Here is a 19,509-nt window from a genome sequence, read left to right as displayed (position 1 = left end):
CTCGGAATGTTTACAAAGACCTTCTAAAGTCAAAGCTTATTAAACAGTGTGTTTACTTACTAATTAGGAAATTTAAGATATAATTCACATGCTATTATAGCAACTCATATGTCATTGGCCAGCTTCTTTTCTAGTAAATACGAGAAAACATGCTAACCAACCAGTAGTATCTCCCCCCCTTGTTTTCCTTCTCCTCTAATCTGCTCTTTCAAAACCTAAGATTCTCTTTCCACCACTAAGCCACAGTGTGGCTTTTTTTTTTTTTTCCAGCTGGGCACCCTATTCTGAAACATCCACAGGTCGTTCAGTAACTGAGAAGCTCAAGATGTGGCTTCACCCAGGAGCAGGAGAACATCACTAAAACTATTACTACCACATAATCCTAACCCCACTTCCAGCAGGCAAAACTTTCTCAAAAGTTTGATTGGAGTGGTGAGAAGATGAACACTAGTGGAGTATTCATTTGGTGTGCTACAGATAGGGTCTAATTTGGATATTGGCTCTGCTATACAGAAAAGTCAGCCAGTGTGCTCACATAAATATCCAAAGCATACAGATGTTGGTCATGCGATCCTATGTAGACCAGTCCACTGGAAGGATCTACAACTGCAGAGCTTTTCACGGTGTCTTCTGTGACAAAAGCCCAGTGGGTTTCTCCATCGCTGCTCTGCAGCACGTACACTAAGCCGTCATAACAGCCTGTATCCGACAAAACACAACCGTGGAGGGAAAAAAAGCATAATAAATATTTGTATTTATGCTGTCATTTATGCTTTTAGCTGCATCATTACTGGAAAGAAGTAAGATGAGTTAGGAGATAGAGTTTCAAAATTTTTTCCAAAGCTGCTCCTCGAAGTTGATCATTCAAACTCAAAGTTGAGTCTGCTACACTCAAAGTTGATCATTCTGTGTGTTCCTTCCAGGTGACATTCAGAATATAGTTATTTCATTGCCTTTCTACCAATTTTTAAGATAATAATATTAGAAGAAAGTAGAGTTGCTGAAAAGGGAGAAGATTTTTTTTAATCCTCTCTCTCTAATTTTCCTGTATGAAAACAAGAATGCTAAAAAAATAAAGTTTGTATGTTTTCTAATGAAAACTATACTTATAGAAACTTTTGATCTTAAGAAACATTCAATTTTGTTGTCAGAGTAAACAATCAAAATAGTAGAAAAAAATGGCAATGTTAGCTTTGCATAAAAACTTCATCATCTGGACGTCTGTGCTCACCAGTGATGTATGCACTCTAGCTAAAAAGATAACGCTAAGACGAATAACGGTAACTCTGTTGGCAACAGATCTGATAAAAAATAGAGCACACTGGTCCTAACTGACAAAGTTTATATAAAGTCAGTGCTACACATCAACAGCCAACAGTCCTTAAAATTCACACACAATGATGGATTAAAACCTCCTTTTCCAAACTCATGTTTAAAAACAAGAAGCTACCCAAACACGTCCATGTTACTTATATTTACAGATACATAGTTAAAGGAGATTATTCTTCATAGTTTAATTATCTGGGGCACCATGTAATAACTTCTATACCTATCAATATTCAAAGACACTTTAAGACTGTACCACCCTTCCATACTTTTTTAAAAAACAGCGTAATGGTCACACCTCAATCAACCACTGAAAAGAAACTGAACCTACTGTTTATTCCTTAACAAGGCCTTTCTAATAAATTCACACAAAATCACCCAGAACTGCATAGTATGTTAAGTAACCTCCATAACAGGTTATCACCCTGTATTAACCCGAATTACTTATTCCTTCCATTTTTGTTTTACAATAAACTAGTCCTGAAGCAGACATGCAAGTTGATGGATAGGTATAGATGGACGTCATTCAGAGGAAAGAAATAAGGTTCTATGTTACTCATTTCATATTTAGCAGAAGTATGACTGAAACAAAGGCTAAAATAAAAGACATACCGACGATGATGAAATTCCCACACTTGGATATGCAGGCAGAAGATTCAATACGATCTCCAAGGGTCTTCTCCCACTTTATGTCTCCCAAATCTAGATCAATGGCCTGCATTGTGTGAGAGTGAGAGCCGACATATACAGATGCAGACACTTCATCTTTAAATGGTATTATAACCAACGGCGATGCATCAACACATTTTCTTGTATTCGACTTCCACCTTGTGCACAATGTCAATTCTGCTGTTGTTATGTGACTACATTCTGCATGGAGTTGCTGCACAGAGCTACAGTCAGTTTTATTTGCCTTGTTGGCAACTGTTAAAATTCCATTTTTCTCCATGTCATGCCCTTGCACATGGCTGTTCATTATACTTGGAGTCGCTAAATGCAGAAGGGATGGCTCCACTACTCCTACCTGTGCTGTATTATTGGGTTGCATTAAAGACTTGGTGAAATTCATAGAAATAAAATGATTTCCTCTGCTCAGCGCAATAAATGAAATTAATCCTGGAACAACCTCAAGATATCTTTCAGATTTCAGTTTACCATATTTTCCATGGATTTCCTCTCCATTGTTCTCTCTTAGTTTTCTTTTCAAAACATTGTCATTATTTATTAGCTGGTCTTCATCTGGAAACACGGTTTTAAGAATATGTGTATAAACCTGTTCGATCGTGCGGCTGAGAATAACCTCCAGGAGTCCAGGCACAGCTCTGCCTACGAGCACCTCAATTTCATCATAAAATTGAAGAGCCTTTAAGGAGTCTCCACCACTGTGAAGAAATACTGCGTCTCTAGAAATTCCACTGGAATCACCTAGGAAACCCAGAACAGACTAGAGAAAAGAAGGAAAAAGATAACAGTACATGAATCTTCCACCACGTCACAAAGAAAAGCTTAAGTCAGGTAATATTCTACTGAATACCCAGAAGTCCCACTAAAAATTAACAGGAACTGAGGAAAGTCAGTTCCTCTGAAACTTTGCAGAGATACCGACAGAATACGAGCTGGGAAGGAACAGGAGAAGGTGGGAACAGGGGGATACTAGTTCAATACTACACTTTCTTTTGCTCATTTCCAATTCTACAGTATAAGGAACTGAAGCAGAATGTGCTGTATTTTTGTTGGCTATTTTCAATCTCAATACCATTTACTAATGACACCTACACTATTTCTCAGACAAAATATAAATGCCTTTAGATAAAATCAGTTTTTAGTAAGATTTATATAAACAAGTATATCTTTTCCTTTTGAATGATTTAAGTAACCTATTTAGCTACCTTCTTTTGAAGCTATAGCCCCTTCCAATTCACAAAGGATTATAGATTCAGCATTGTTATTACAACAAGCAGCAATTACTACGTCTTCCGTCACTGCACTCCCTGCTTCCTAAGTCTAGTTATGAAGTCCCAAACCTCTGTTTTTGGAGGCTGCATTCTACTGTTCAAACTAGATCTAGGGCACATCCCGTCCCCATGGTTATATTTCTATAGCCACCAATACAGTTAAGCATCAGCACAGGCACAGCAAACTGCATCACCAACTTCCTTCTGCATGTATGTATTCAAGTCCTAGCCACAGCAGATCAGGTGAAACTTAGGAGTATACCTTTCAAAAAAATCTAATACTGTTTGGTGTCACATTTGAGTACTTTGAAAAATAAGCCTTTACCAAAGAAGTTTAGGAACAATACAGTGAGACGGTCCAAGAGATAATTACACAATTGTGCCACCTATTTAAAAAAAGACTCTTCAGTTCGTAATTATCGTTAGAAATAAGAAACTCTACTAACACAGTAGCTATTTTGTACAAAATTTCCACGTCCCAGTTCCTTGTTTCCCTTAGGGATACCTTACTTGGCAAGTGAAGCAGTATTCAAAAAGCTATTGACAGATTACATCCTTCCTATGCTAATTGCTGATACCTTCACAGTCTGCAGCTTTATCTGATACAGAAACATAAATGAATCCCTCCTGGCCATTACAGAGCAACTATATTTAAGTATTAACTGAACAGAAAGAGCTGTAATACTTGAATGTATATGCAGCAAGAATGTTCTGGCTGCATTAGTCATACTTCTTAAAACTGTTTAATTCCTGACACATGTATAATGATCCACTTGCAAAGATAAAAAGGCAGCTCAAAATACTACCTTCCATAAATACTGCAATCTTTCCCACAATTCCTCTGCGCCATTCAGCTTACTGTCACGCCTTCTGGAGGTTAGATGGTTGTGGTAAATCTTGTTCAGTTCAGATATATCAACTTTGCCTTTGTAGAAAATAAAGTATGATTTTTTTCATTGCTTTTCAGCATTTACACTTCCAAAGCTTGTTCTCCCCAAATAGTTGTCTTACTCTCTTACAGGCTTACACTCAACTGCACTTTTTTTTTTTTTTTTTTTAATCCAGTCAATTAACTACACTCAACAGAACCCAACAAGGTTTTTGAAAATTTACTGTAGCCTCCCGCGTAATCCCATTTTCAGTGCCGGATCTTTCCCTGAGAGAAGTCAGGGTTCTGTCACAGACTGCAACAGAAGTGACTGAGAAAAAAAAAAAAAGTGCAGTTTTAGTACTAAATTGATTTTACTGCTACTTTTTGAATCTTGAATGAAACATTATCAAGAACACATAATACATGGTCAAGATTTCCTACTAGGTGTTAGGTGTTATCTGGTCCGTGTGTTTAAAAAGTATGACAGTGGTCATTAAAGAAAGGGAAAAAAAAAGAATGGAGACCACTCAAGTATGTGGCAAGGGTACTTATAGTTTCACTTACCATGTGATGTTAAGGGCAAAGATTTAATCCGTACAAGCTCATCCGGAATTGCGTGAGCTGGCAGACGTTTCTGAAGTTCTTGAAGGGTTTCTCTCTCTTCTAAATCACCACTGGGCACAACAAATAGGATAAGTTTTTCCTGCTGATGCCAGGTCACTGCACAAGCTTCTACCTGACAAAGATCTTCAGCAGCCTGTAATTAAAAAATATTATTTTTGTTTTGAAATGTAGTTTATCAGAAGACCATGCAAGCACTGCAGTAAACCATTTGAAATTTTTCATCTGCATATACAGTTTTCAATTCTGTTGGAATAAAACATACAATAAAATAGATTTCTAAGAATACAAAACCAAACTCCTCCCTTCTAGGTACCTCTATTACATGACTAGGTTTTTGATACTACATCCTCCTAATTTCTTCAAGACTTCTAAAAATCATCTGAAAATGAGTACATACAGATTTCTGGTAGTAATGATGCATGAGCATTATCCCTGCTCTTCTGTACTGGCATACTCTACTCATTAGAATCATGGAACCACAGAACCATTTAGGTTGGAAGAGACCTCTAAGATCACCCAGTCCAACCTTTAAGCTAGCACTGCCAAGCCCACCACTGAACCATGGGGCTAAGCTCCACATCTACACGTTTTCTGAAGACTCCTAGGGATGGCAACTCAACCACTTCCCCAGGCAGCCTGTTCCAATACTTCACACCCCTTTCAGTGAATAATTTTTACCTAATATCCAACTTAAATCTCCCCTGGCACAACTAAAGGCTATTTCCTCTTATCACTTAGTGCTTAGGAGAAGAGCCCCACCTCACTATAGCCTCCTTTAAGGTAATTGGAGAGAGCAATGAGGTCTCCCCAAGCCTTTTCTCCAGGCTAAACAACCTCAGCTCCCTCAGCCACTCTGCATAACATTAGATGTTATATTACCTGCTGCAAACATTCAATATTAAAACGTTTGCCATGACGTTTAATCTGATTGTCTTTCCGACCCAAGAAGACCATCTGTGCGTTCTGCACTCTTACAAAATCCCCTGTTTCTCTCATTGTTCCCGGGGGTACAGTTATCTCATCATCAAGAAAGCAGATTCGTTCTTCACCACCTACACAAGAAAAGACTGTGGTCATTATTAAATGGCTAACTGTAAATGAAATTATTATGAAAATACTGAGTGTTTTATTAAATTATCCTAAATGCTAGCAAGCATTATAAATAGCAAAAGTTTATCATCAATGTCTAAACTTCTACACTGTACCAATTGGCCTATACAGTTAATTCAGTTACAACATGTAAATTATTACAGCTGAGCATCAAAATTGCAAGCAGGAAAAAAAGATAATCAGTATAATGAAAGCAGCATGCAGATAAAATGGTGATAATTTCCTGTCCATCATTCCAACAACCTAAAATGCCATCAAGGTTCCCAGCCCACGTGGAATTTACAGTGTTACATTAATCTGTTTATTAGAGATAGGCACCAAGTAAAAAAAAAAAAATCAACATATTACTAAAACCCAATTAGGAAAAGTATCTTAGAAGAACAAAAAATATAAAATAACCTATAAATACTTGTCCCTCGCCTTCTAGAACTGCAGAACCGTTGTCGTCTCTGATCTCAACTGTTGTTCCAAGGAGTGGTGATCCCAAAGGTACAGAGAAATCAGCCCTAAATATATTGAAGAGAGAAGCAGTAAAAATCTTTTCCTTTCTGAACACAAAACAACCATTCCAGGAATTATGTAACACACAGTCTTAAATGTTTGGTATCAGGGCAAAAGTAGATAGTTGGGGCTTCTTTCTACAAATATTTATTCTTAAAAAACTGCTTTATTTGTTCAAAATTTAAAACTTCATCAATGTGCATGGGTTTCATTATCATATTCAAAAAACACCCAAAGAATGATAGAAAATAAGGCTTAATGGATCATGAAATCCCTTGAGAGTACCTTGAGTTTCTGCCAGCTCTTAAGTCCCCCTGGTTGAACCTCTATCACGTTCAACCATTATGAACAAGCACTTTCTAATTCATTCTTTCCCTACCCTAGTTTGAGCTTTTATTCTTGTTGGTTACTGATATTGTGTCAATGAATACAGATGACTCTTCCAGAAAAACCTGAAATAAAAGGAACAGTAATTTCAATATCATGTATCTTAGTACAGAATTCTTCCACTGAACTGCAGACCAATTCATTCCTTTCCCTTCATTCTCCAGCTCAAGCACTTTCCAAAACCTCATTCATTGAACACAGACACTACTTCTGAGTGAAAATAGAGAATAATATATTTTTTTCAGTAAAATTAAAAAAAAAAAGAGTAACTTGAAATAATTTTGGTAATATATCAAGTTAGGCATGTGGTTCAGCTCAACTTTGAGTTAAAGTCTCATATTTGAACCTAATACTCTTGTACAATTCCTGCTATTTAGGCTGTTGAAACGTCTCCTTTTTTCTGATCAGTCAACGAATGCTTTATTGTGTGTTAGCCAAAAAGCACTCAAATTTTGTATTTTTTTTGCCAAGTGGGGATCTTTTTTCCTTGCTCTGCTCAGCTTCAAAATACAAAGACTTGGCAAATAGGCAAGAGAAAGCATCCCTGATATTCAGCATGTTTACCCCACACCATGGGAAAGTCCCAATGAAAATAAAAAAACAAAACAAAGTAAAATATAGCAACTACAAACAAACAAAACAAGATTACTACGTATATATAAAACAGCAAAATTAAAAATAAATTCATTATTTTTAAGAGACTTGAGATTAGATGTTTAGTTTTGCCAAACATATCTAAAAAACAGGGGAGACAGACCAATAATGCACTAACTTTTCTGCTGATTTTTTGATATTCTAGCATTCTCTAGAAACTGTGCCAGGTTTTATCATTTAGCTAGAAAAAGTAACAGACCACTGCACTCCAATTGTCCTACCAATACTAAGAAGTGAAGAAGACATAAAACCATCTGTCCTGTTTTTGGTCCTGGGCTGCTTACATGTTTACTGCAAAGGAACTGTAATTCCCTTGGCAGTGACACTTAGAGGGAACACGCTGCAGTGTGAAGAGTGAGAGACAACAGTCACAGACTATAAAAATTTTCAGCCATGCACCTGCACCTTAGTTTGAACTGAAAAATGACAGATTATCTATCTCTGGAGAACAAACTTTGAGTAAGAAAAACAGTTTCACTGAGGAGAAGGCAATGTTTGAACTCAGAGAAACCAGAATGAAACACTAGAATCAGAAAATTTCAGTGCTGTAAAAGATCTCACGTTTTCTGCAGAACAGGTATCTAATAACAGGCCACATTTCATCGTTTTTAAGACTCCATGCTTATTCAGTAGGAGTTTTGCAGGAGAACTTGACAACAGTTTATGACCATCCACCATTTTCAGTCTTCCGTTGTTAAAGCACCAGGTTGATATATCACAGCATTTGTCTGAAACATCCATTTCCTGAGATGTGTCTAACCGAAGTCACATGTGTAGCACCATGCCAGGGAATAATTACACATTTCAGAGAGCAAAGAAAACACTGAGCTAACTCAAAGAACCTCTCATGGCCTTGACACTCCTGCAACTCTCTTTATGAAATACAATGAACAAAAAAAGTCTTTAATTGAGTGAAAATAGCATAGTGCTAAATGATGAAAAGAAAGTACTTCTGGAAGTCCAACTAAAATGACTGAAACCTTGGGTGAACCACTTTGTACTGATTCAAAGATCGAAGCCGAAATTCCTTTAAGTGGTATATTCTTTATTGCAGCGCTGGATGCACGGGGGATCTCTCCACCTATCGTGCATACTCAAAACAAAAAGCAGTCTTGAATTTATACAATCAATCTATCAATATTCTACAAGCACCTATACATATGCATTACCTATCCCCGCCTTCCCTCGCTTCTCATGCTAATTAGCCTTTTAGCACCTTGCGCCTGCGTAGAGCCTTCCAAGAATTGTGGGCAGGGGTCTTTGGGAGGAAGACCCCGAGTCTTCCTCACAGTGTACTTTTCACCTTTGGTCAGGAATCTGCTGAATTGGCAGGTTTCTTAATTGCAAGAGCTGGTTGTTGCCAATTCTTCCCTTTGTTGTATCTTTATAATGAATTCCAATGTCCAGTTTTGAGATTTATAGTCCTTACGTTTGTTTCTCTGTCCGTCTGCCGCTTCCTTATCATGAGTTTCAGTGTCTTGTTTCGAGATATACAGTCCATGTCTGGGGATTGTCCTTGCCTCCCCAATGCCTCCCCAATGCCTCCCCAATACCTCCTTAATCAATCCCCCCTTTTCTTTTCCCATGCAAATTCTTTTGCATCAGATACTTTCATTATTTACAGTAACACAACAAAGCAGGCATCTAAACAACATGCACACAAATATTCCTAATACTACTAATGCGATTAGAGCAATGAACACTTGTTTCAACCATTGAAAATTGGGCAACCAGGAGGTTAACTTATTCCATATTTCACTAAAACTCCACGAAAGATCATCTTTACTGATATCATTTAGGACCCTTGTCTGCTTCCATATTTCTTCCAGGTCAGTAGAGATCCTTCCACTCTGATCTACATACACACAACAACTTGTATTTATTACTGTACAGACTCCCCCTTTTCTGGAAAATCTAGTGGATTCTTTTACTTAATATGGAAATTTTCTTTCCCAATCATTATGATATGTACCCCTCAATACCTTACCATGCACATTTGTCAAGGAGGCTAACATGGACATTCGTTGTAACAATTTCCAATTCCAAACAAGTAATACAAAAGACAATATTAAACTTATACCAACTAATATCAATAAAACAATAATTGGGTGACTCAGTGTGTTCAAAATCCCAGTTGCAGTTGGCGACCATCCAAAAAGTGTATCCCACCAGTTGTGACTTGTGTCTCGTTTCACTCTTTGCAAAACTCTGCTTATTTCCTTTGTATCATGATGGACAGTAATTAGAGTCTTCTCTCCATTTTCCTGAATACCTTTTAAAATTCTAATCAGGTCTTGGTGTTTAACTAGTTGCTTCACTAGTGTGAGGTTCATCCCAATAGGTGTAGGTAGTAACTTATGATACATTGTGTTGTTAGACTTGATCAGCTGGTGGGATACCACTGGTGCCAAATATTGAAAATCACACCCGACGATTCTAACAAAGTTACAAATACAAAAATTAGAATGATTTTTGCTATGGAGAGTTATATTCTCCTTGTCTATTTCTACAAAATCACAAGCAGTTCTTAAACACACGCACCCTTTACCAACATATACAAGCACAGTCTTTTGACTAGTATTTGGATGAATTTCAAAGTGACAGATACCTTGCTCCGTGTCAAAACATACGTCCTGAGCATCAATTGTATTACTTTCACAAATAAATCCTTGTTGTTCCCGGGTAACACATGATTCTAGATTTACGGACTGCCATTTCCCATTCTCCATTCGTGCCCATGTTCTATGCTCTGAAGGATAAAGCACTGTCTTCTCATGGTTTAATCCTAGTGCAAGGATTGGGTGTATAACATAAACTGTAGCATTACGTATAGTAAGCACGAAGGCAGTAGCCATGTTAACAACGGGATCATAAGTAAAATTCACCAGGGTCCACCAAGACTGGAACTTCTTCTCAAAATCATTGCCATTGTCCCAAACTGCCTTTCGGATTTCAGCTGGAAAATTGCCTTCACTTCCTTCCCTAATAATCAGAGCAGCCGTTGCCTGCAACCATAACTGTGCTTGCATACAACTAAGAGCTAAGGATACATTATCTTGAATCATACTAAGTGCATCTATTATTAGTTTGTGGTCTTGGTCTTCTGCATTTTCCCATTTCGGTAACACCTTTGAAACTTGCCATTGGCTAGTTCCCAATGCCAATAAGGATGATTGTAAGGGTTGTTTTAATTTTGTCAAATCACTTGTTGCTGTGGCTAGCTTATTCATTAATATTTCTGAATCAATTCCATTTAAAATTCCTAACCCTGTTCCTAGCATTCCAGTTAAGTCTCTTCGTGTCCTGCCCCTGAAGTGCACTTGCTTCTGTGACCATATTGTCCAGTCTTCAAATGATGTTCTTAAGAAAGGAGAACAGGCTGGTTGAACTGCCGAGATGTTGATTTGTATTAGCAACTCAACACGCTTGAGTGACCATTCTGGATTAAATAACAATTGCTGTTGGCCCGTGTTCCTTACTACATATGGGCCAGTTTCATAAATTTTGGGTTCCAGTTTGTTTAGAGGTGGGGTGTGGGTTGTAGAGGGTCTCATTGTTGTAGGAAGTGCCGCATATATTGTAAAATTTAACATGAGGCCCTCACCATTATTGTCTTTGGACTGTTGGCCATTATTATTATTCCAAAAACAGCTGATTTCTACATTCTCTGTTAATGTAAAATTATACCAGCAATCCAATTTACCTGGGCGAATACAACCCTCTTGTTGTCCATTTTTGGAAATCGGTTTAACCAGAATCCCCGTTGCTTTCTCGTCAGTCGTTCCATTAAACATTTGACACCCTATTTTAATTTCATCTCCTATGGTTCTTTGATGTGTCCACCCTTCCCCTAATTTTTGCCATTCTGATGGTTTATATAAATAGTTAACATTTGTTCGCCAGATGACCATGACTGATAACCTTCCATTAAGATTCTTATCCTCTGTTGTTACGGCTTCAGTCCAAGGCCACCCACCATTCTCTATGATCACAGAGGCACCTTCTTGAATCACAATTACAAATATAAGCCATAAAAACAAAACAATTCTCTGAACAAATCTTCTGCCAACCATATTACCAAATACTCTCAACCTTAATGTCCTCATTTTGATCGACTAAGCTTTAGTTTCAGTTCATCGTCACCTGGTGTTACTTTCCAAGGAGCTCCTGGAGCCTTCTTCACTCGGGAATAGTGGATCCAAGCAGCTTGTTCTCTAATCTTGATAGCAGTGTGAGTTGTCAGCAACACTTGATACGGTCCATTCCATTTTTCCTCAAGGGGTTGTCCTGAAAAAGTCTTTATATATACACAGTCCCCAGGCTTAAAGGGGTGGATTGGTTGATCCAACCCTCTAGCTCTGGTCCCTAACACAAATTTATGTACTTTATTTAATTGTTTTTGAAGTTCAGTTATATAAGTATATAAATATTCTGATCCCAGCTGCGTTAGATCCTCCCCACTAAATAGAAATTGATATGGCCTTCCATATAAAATTTCAAAAGGGCTCAAATTCTCTTTTACTCTAGGTTTAACTCTAATTCTGAGTAATGCTAAAGGGAGGGATTGAGGCCATGACAAATTAGCCTCTTGTCCGATTTTAGCTATTTGTTGTTTAATTAAATGGTTCATTTTTTCTACCTGTCCACTTGCCTGTGGTCTATAAGGAGTGTGAAGATGCCAATCTATCCCTAAAGCCTGGCTTATTCGCTGAACAATCTTTGCACCAAAATGCGAGCCTCTATCTGAGGAAATGGTTGCTGGGATCCCGAATCGGGGTATTATTTCATTCAATAATGCCTTAATTACCTCCTTAGCCTTATTAGTTCTGCAAGGGAAGACCTCGGGCCATCCCGAGAAGGTATCTGTTAAAACTAATAGGTACCGATACCCCCCTTTTCTTGGTAGTTCCGAGAAATCAATTTGCCAATGCTGCCCAGGATAGTTCCCTCTATCAATGACACCAAATGTCACCCTATTTCCTGTATTGGGATTATGACGCATACAGGTGTCACATTGTTGGGTTACCTGCCTTATTGTGGTATACAGATTTCTTGCTACCAAGACTCGATTTAATAGTTTATACAGGGCATCGGCTCCCCAATGGGTTTTATTGTGTTCCCCCAAAACCATAGGCCACACCAAATCAGAGGGCATAACAACCCTGTTGTCCTCCAAATGAGCCCACCCATCAACATTCAGCTTCCCTTTTAGATCCTCGATCAACTTTAAATCTTCTTTTGAATATTTAGGAGCCTGTCCTTTCTCTAATGCCTGAATTTTACCGTCTGGTATTAAAGCAAGCACTTCCACTTGGCCTCTTTCCGCCACCCTTCTTGCCTCTTTATCAGCCAATCTGTTCCCAATCTCAGAGTCGGTGGATCCTCTTTGATGCCCTCGGCAATGCATAATAGCCACTTTTTCTGGTTGTTTTACAGCCTCTAACAATTTTAAAATTTCTTCAGCATGTTTTATCTGTTTTCCCTGAGCAGTCAGTAATCCACGTTCTTTCCAAATCGCTCCATGAGCATGTACCACGCCGAATGCATATTTAGAATCTGTCCAAATATTTACCCTTTTTCCAGCTGCCAGTTCCAATGCTCTCGTGAGAGCAACTATCTCCGCCTTTTGAGCTGATGTTCCAGGGGGTAAAGGCTTAGACTCAATTACCTGTTGAGTAGTTGTTATAGCATATCCAGCTTTACGTTGTCCTTGTGTAACAAAACTGCTCCCATCCGTGAACCAAGTTTCTTCCGCATCTTCCATGGGCTCCTCCTTAAGGTCTGGTCGGCTGGAATACACAGTCTCCATAGTTTCTAAACAATCGTGAATCACAGGTTCCGCCGGAGCATCACTAAGAAAAGAGGCTGGATTCACAATATTAGTTACCACAATTTCCACATCGTCCTGTTCTACCAATATTGCTTGATATTTCAAAAATCTCTGAGGAGATAACCAATGAGCCCCCTTTTGTTCTAAAACTGCTGACACAGTGTGTGAGACAAACACTGTTATCTTCTGCCCCATTGTAAATTTCCGGGCTTCTTGTATATTCATAATTACGGCTGCCACTGCTCGCAGGCAGCCTGGCCATCCTTTACTTACTTCATCCAATTGTTTAGAGAAATAAGCCACTGCCCTTTTGTAAGGTCCCAACTTTTGTGCTAGTACCCCTAAGGCCATACCCTGTCTTTCATAGGAGTATAACCAAAAGGGTTTAGACAAATCTGGTAAACCAAGAGCTGGGGCTCGCATCAACTCCATCTTAAGCTTCTTAAAGGCTGCTCGGGCTTCTCCTGTCCATATTAGTCTTATGCAGTTATCTTTAATTAAATCATACAAAGGCCTTACAATTAATCCATAATTGTTGATCCATAATCTGCACCAACCTGTCATTCCTAGGAAAGTTCGTAATTCTTTAACAGTCTGTGGTTCTGGGGTACGACAGATTGCTTCCTTGCGTTCCGTCCCCAATTCACGTTGTCCTCCTGAGATCTCAAATCCTAGGTACGTCACGTGGGTTTGAACCAATTGTGCCTTCTGTTGTGAAACCCGGTATCCATTCATTCCTAGGAAATTAAGGAGGCTCACCGTCCACTGTATGCAGCTTCCCCTGTCTTCGGTAGCAATCAAGAGATCATCAACATATTGCAGCAGGACCCCTGCAGAATTGGGGGCTTCCCAGGATTCAAGTTCCTTTGCAAGTTGATTACCAAAAATCGTAGGGCTATTTTTAAACCCCTGAGGAAGCACTGTCCATGTCAACTGGACTTTTCGTCCTGAGTCAGGATTTTCCCATTCAAAGGCAAAGAGGTTTCGGCTTTCTGGGGCCAAGGTTAAACAAAAGAAAGCATCCTTTAAATCCAGTACGGTAAACCAGACCAACTCGTCCCTTAACTTGGTCAATAGCGTATAAGGGTTTGCTACCACAGGGTGTATGTCTTCAGTGATCCTGTTTATTGCTCTCAAGTCCTGTACTAACCTATAACTCTTCCCATCCGGTTTCTTAATTGGTAAGATGGGAGTATTATATTCTGATTCACACTCGACCAGTAACCCATATTTCAAAAACTTATCTATTGTATCTTTTATTCCTCTTCTATCTTCTATTCTAAGGGGGTACTGCTTAACCTTTACTGGCTTCTCTCCTGGTTTTAATTTTACCACAATTGGTGCAGCATTCTTTGCTTTCCCAGGGACATCAGGTTCCCACACCCCTGGATAAACCTGATCCTGGATTTCCGGAAGGGTTTCATTAAAAGAATCAGTTTGGATCAATACCAAACTTAGTGCACTTATAAGTCGGTCTTCTTTTACTCTTAACTCTACCCTTCCCTTTTCAAAAACAATTTCAGCTTCTAATTGCTCTAATAAATCCCGTCCCAATAAAGATCTAGGAGATCCCGGCAAATACAAAAACCTATGTATTCCCATTTGCTTCCCCAATTCATATTCTAATGGCTTTAAAAAGAAAGCTTTTTCGTGCCTACCCGTTGCCCCCACCACTGTCACAAAATCTTTATCTTCTGGCATCAACTTCTGATTTAACACTGAATATGTAGCTCCTGTATCTACTAAAAATTCTACTTCCCGACCCAATTTCCCTAGCTTAATTTTAACCAGTGGATCTGCTAGGGTAGAGTCCCCCGGTCTCCTTCATTGTTTTGTAGCCATTAATAGCTTGTTTTCCTCTTGCCGCTTCGGGCATTCCCTTTTCCAGTGTCCTATCTCTTTACAGTAAGCACACTGTTCAGCCCGCAAGGGGAGTCGAATTACCTTCCCCCCCCTTCTCCTGCCTCGAAAAGATTCTTCCTGCTTTCGCAGGGCTGTCACAGTGGCTGCTGCAATCGTCTCACCTAACTTTTGCCTTTCATTCCCCTCGCGATTTCTAAACACTCTCCAGGCTTCTTCTACTAATCTTTCCAAATCCCTTATGTCTGGTTCTTTCATTTTCTGAAGTTTTCGTCTAATATCTTCCGCCGATTGACCCAAAAATAGAGATACTAATTGAAGTTTACCCCCCTCAGAGGAAGGGTCTATAGTGGTAAACTTCTGCATTGCTGCCCTCAGCCTTTCAAGAAATTCGGATGGGGTTTCTGAGGTCCCCTGTTTTATTGTATATAGTCTTGACCAATTCACAGATTTAGGTATTGCATTTTCTAAAGCAATCCTAATCCATTCTTGATATCTTTTTAGCATTTTATAATCATTCTCATCATTATAATCCCAATTGGGGTCTGCCCTAGGCACATGTACTTCCACTGTGCCGGGCAGGGCTCCCGAGGCTACCTGGATTTGTACCTGTGTTCTAGCAGTTTTAACTATTAGCTGTTTCTCGGTTTCTGATAATGCAGCCAGCATTATCTCTATATCCTTCCAATCCGGGTCTAAGTTTTTCACAATCAATTCAAATCTTTTAGCCACCACCTCTGGATCATCTCGATACCCTTTCACCGCCTCCTTCCAGGCATCTAGTTCATTAGTTGTGAAGGGTACTTTAATTCTAGCAGGTCCATTAGCTCCCATAGCCTGACGCAGAGGGGCTTGGATTATTGGTCTTATTTTACTTCGTGTACGAGCAGTTATCGGAGTAAACCCCTTAGAGTCTATGTCATTTCCAGCGCCTTCAACTTCTATTCCAGCACCTACATCACCATTTATAGGTGGTAAAACATAATCTTCCATCCTTTCTTCTGGCTCATTTAATTTTAAACACCTCTGCCCAATGCTACATGCTGAACAACACCTCTTTAATTTCCCCACTCCATCCCTTCTCATATCCTTTTCTATCGATAAAATCAAAGGGTCTTGTGGGGCCAAATTAATGCCACACTCCTTCTGCCATTCTGGGTGGTTTCTTAGAGTAAAAAACATATCCGCATATGAAACTTCATCCCATTTCCCTTCCCTCCTTAAGAATAACATTAATTGCAATAGCGTGTTGTAATTCAAGGTCCCATTTTTGGGCCATTTTTCCCCTTCTTGTAATTTATAAAGGGGCCACCACTGATTACAATATTTTATCAGGGTTTTCTTATTTTCACTTCCACCCGGAGCCCCCCCTATATCCTTCCAATGACTCAAAATACAACCCAGCACACTTTTCTTAGGAATTTCACTGCTTACTCGCCCCCCCATTTTCCAGTTTACACTTTCAGAATACACGTGTTACTTACAAAAGTGTATCACAAAAATGTATCACTCACAAAATTACAGGCACGCAATATCTTTCAGTAGCGATGTCACAAAGCTACTATTACCAGCAATATTGCTAAAATCACAATAACAATAGTCAGAGTCAAATTCCACATGCGATAAGTCAGAAAACCGAACTGTGTAACACCGTAACGATATCTCTCTTATAACAATGCCACGAGCCTACTATTACCACCAGAAAAATAGCCAGAATCACAGTAACAATAACCAAAGTTAAATACCATACTCCATGAGTCAGAAAACCGAAATAGACAACACAATTCCAGATGGACCTTAAAGCGAGCTCTTTCCTTAAGGTCCCCAAATATACTTGTGGTGCTTACCACAAAGTATATACCAAACACTGCCTCGCAGAAGATCACCTTCTGACTTACAGACAGTTCCAGATACAGATGGACCCCAAGGTCCCCAGATATACTTGTGGCACTAACCACAAAGTATATACCAAATACTGTCCTGCAGAAGTCACCTTCCGACTTACTGGACAGTCCCAGATGACCGGTCTACCAGAAAACCAAACCAGAATAAAGAATATACTCACTTACAATGATGGGGTCCTTGTCTGCCTCCGCAGTGATCCGGTGAGTCGAGGAGTCCCTCCGGGAAATCCCGGGGGTACCCTAGGGAGTCCTGTCCCCAGCGGGTCCTGCGGTCCGGCAGAGAGGTCGTCCCATCTGGGGTGCCAGATTGATTCAAAGATCGAAGCCGAAATTCCTTTAAGTGGTATATTCTTTATTGCAGCGCTGGATGCACGGGGGATCTCTCCACCTATCGTGCATACTCAAAACAAAAAGCAGTCTTGAATTTATACAATCAATCTATCAATATTCTACAAGCACCTATACATATGCATTACCTATCCCCGCCTTCCCTCGCTTCTCATGCTAATTAGCCTTTTAGCACCTTGCGCCTGCGTAGAGCCTTCCAAGAATTGTGGGCAGGGGTCTTTGGGAGGAAGACCCCGAGTCTTCCTCACAGTGTACTTTTCACCTTTGGTCAGGAATCTGCTGAATTGGCAGGTTTCTTAATTGCAAGAGCTGGTTGTTGCCAATTCTTCCCTTTGTTGTATCTTTATAATGAATTCCAATGTCCAGTTTTGAGATTTATAGTCCTTACGTTTGTTTCTCTGTCCGTCTGCCGCTTCCTTATCATGAGTTTCAGTGTCTTGTTTCGAGATATACAGTCCATGTCTGGGGATTGTCCTTGCCTCCCCAATGCCTCCCCAATGCCTCCCCAATACCTCCTTAATCAGTACAAATTTCTGCCATCCGTACTTGTCAAGTAACATCAGTGGGATCATTTGCTGAACAGTGTATTATCCTATGTCAGAAAAAAAGTTACTAGTCTCCACTTCTTTGTTTGTGGAGTTTTAAAACTGTGGGTAAAAGCACTGTAGCAGTATGAACTACTCATATCTATTGATTACACTTGAAAGTCATCTCTGAGTATTTTTGCTTCAGATAAGTAAATCTCAGAAGCAACTTTCTAAACTTGACAGAACTAAGCCATGAACGTATCTTTGTTCAGAGGCTATGATTAAGACTTAAAGAGCCTCATTTTTCTACTCCCACTGACAGCTCGATTAGGCTTCTGTTTGAATATGCAAGATCTCACTGGAAAGGCTTCACGAGGAGTGAGAGTAGGGCTAACTGAAGTTGCTAACAGATTGGGTAGGAGCTATTTGCCTGCAGAGGTGCAACACAAAGCCAGTACCACCAGAGAGCACACCCTGGCCTAGGCCAGTCCAGGTCCACCAGTGGGAACACAGGCTGGGATGAGGAAGAAGTCTAGACAGAGAGACGACCACAACAGAGACCATCACAACACACTGTGTGAAGCAGTGCTACAAGTATGCAGGATTTCAGGCTGAAGTTTTACGGTTCCAACATCAACTCAACAACTACTTTTACTTGAGGGGGCTGTAACGATGTAAGAAATGGTCAGATTTGCCTATTTCAACATTAAAAACATATGCAACTTCTACCAGCATAAACACCGATGAGGACTCAAGTAGCCCTAGAAACAGGAGATCTGGGTTTCATTTCTACTGATTTTATTATTCACACACCAAGCCATGAAAACAATGAAATGTCCTACCTAAAATCAGCGCTAAAAACCTCTTCAGGAATCTTGTAGCAAGTGGCCCAGCTTGACACTTCAGTGATACCGTACAGATTAAAAATACTTGTTCTGTTCTCCTGGTGCTTCCAAGTTTTCAAGAGACTCAGGATGGGAAAGGCTTCACCACCAAGGGCTAGGACTCTGAGTGAAGTATCTGCAGCCAGCACTGTTGATTTAATAATGTGAGCTCCAAACCTTCTGAGAAGTGTTGGTGTTGCCTGAATGATTCATGTTAAAAAAAAAAAAAAAAAAAAAAAGGGAAACACCTATCACTTTTTTTTTTCCATATGTGTACCTCTTCTTGCTTTATATTTACTACCACATTTATGTTGTGCATCTATTCAACCTTAATCTCTGTACAGTAGATGGCATCAACCATCAGATGTCAGTATTGACTGTGCTGCTGTTGTGCAAGGTTTTGTATATTGTGTGAAGCCCTTAATGAGTACTATCAGCACCAATTTACATTCTTCTGCAGAGTTTCTGCTTTACCTAGCTTTATGAAATACTTTATTACACCACCAGGTAAAAGGCCAAGATTATTCAACCACGCTTGATACTCACAACTTCAAGTAAATATCCCAAAAATGAATTTTAAAGCTATTAAAAATGAGATGATCCAACACAGAAGGGACAAATGAAGCCTCATATAAGCAGGCGGCCTGAAAACAAGAAATGTTGCTGGGGAATCATTCTATTTCTCTCATTATTGTAAAACAAATAAATAAATAATAAATTACTAATAT

General features: G+C 39.4%; 1 protein-coding gene across 3 annotated transcripts in view; it reads right to left on the bottom strand.

Annotated features, from left to right (window-relative positions):
* Window positions 1-19,509, bottom strand: part of AASDH (aminoadipate-semialdehyde dehydrogenase) — a 28,646-nt gene that overhangs the window by 3,460 nt on the left and 5,677 nt on the right. For all 3 annotated transcript variants that reach the window (XM_032186814.1, XM_032186817.1, XM_032186815.1), the window contains 7 exons: window positions 18,740-18,981; window positions 6,286-6,392; window positions 5,656-5,828; window positions 4,717-4,909; window positions 4,088-4,206; window positions 1,939-2,770; window positions 536-699 (listed from right to left, as the gene is read on the bottom strand). In XM_032186814.1, coding sequence (XP_032042705.1) covers window positions 536-699; window positions 1,939-2,770; window positions 4,088-4,206; window positions 4,717-4,909; window positions 5,656-5,828; window positions 6,286-6,392; window positions 18,740-18,981 — 1,830 coding nt within the window. The remainder of the gene's footprint in view (window positions 1-535; window positions 700-1,938; window positions 2,771-4,087; window positions 4,207-4,716; window positions 4,910-5,655; window positions 5,829-6,285; window positions 6,393-18,739; window positions 18,982-19,509) is intronic.

This window comes from Aythya fuligula, chromosome 4 (genome assembly GCF_009819795.1).
Source record: "Aythya fuligula isolate bAytFul2 chromosome 4, bAytFul2.pri, whole genome shotgun sequence".
In the NCBI taxonomy this organism is placed as follows: domain Eukaryota; kingdom Metazoa; phylum Chordata; class Aves; order Anseriformes; family Anatidae; genus Aythya; species Aythya fuligula.
The sequence above is the reverse complement of the archived record's forward strand: the minus strand, read 5'-3'. Positions and strand labels throughout refer to the sequence as shown.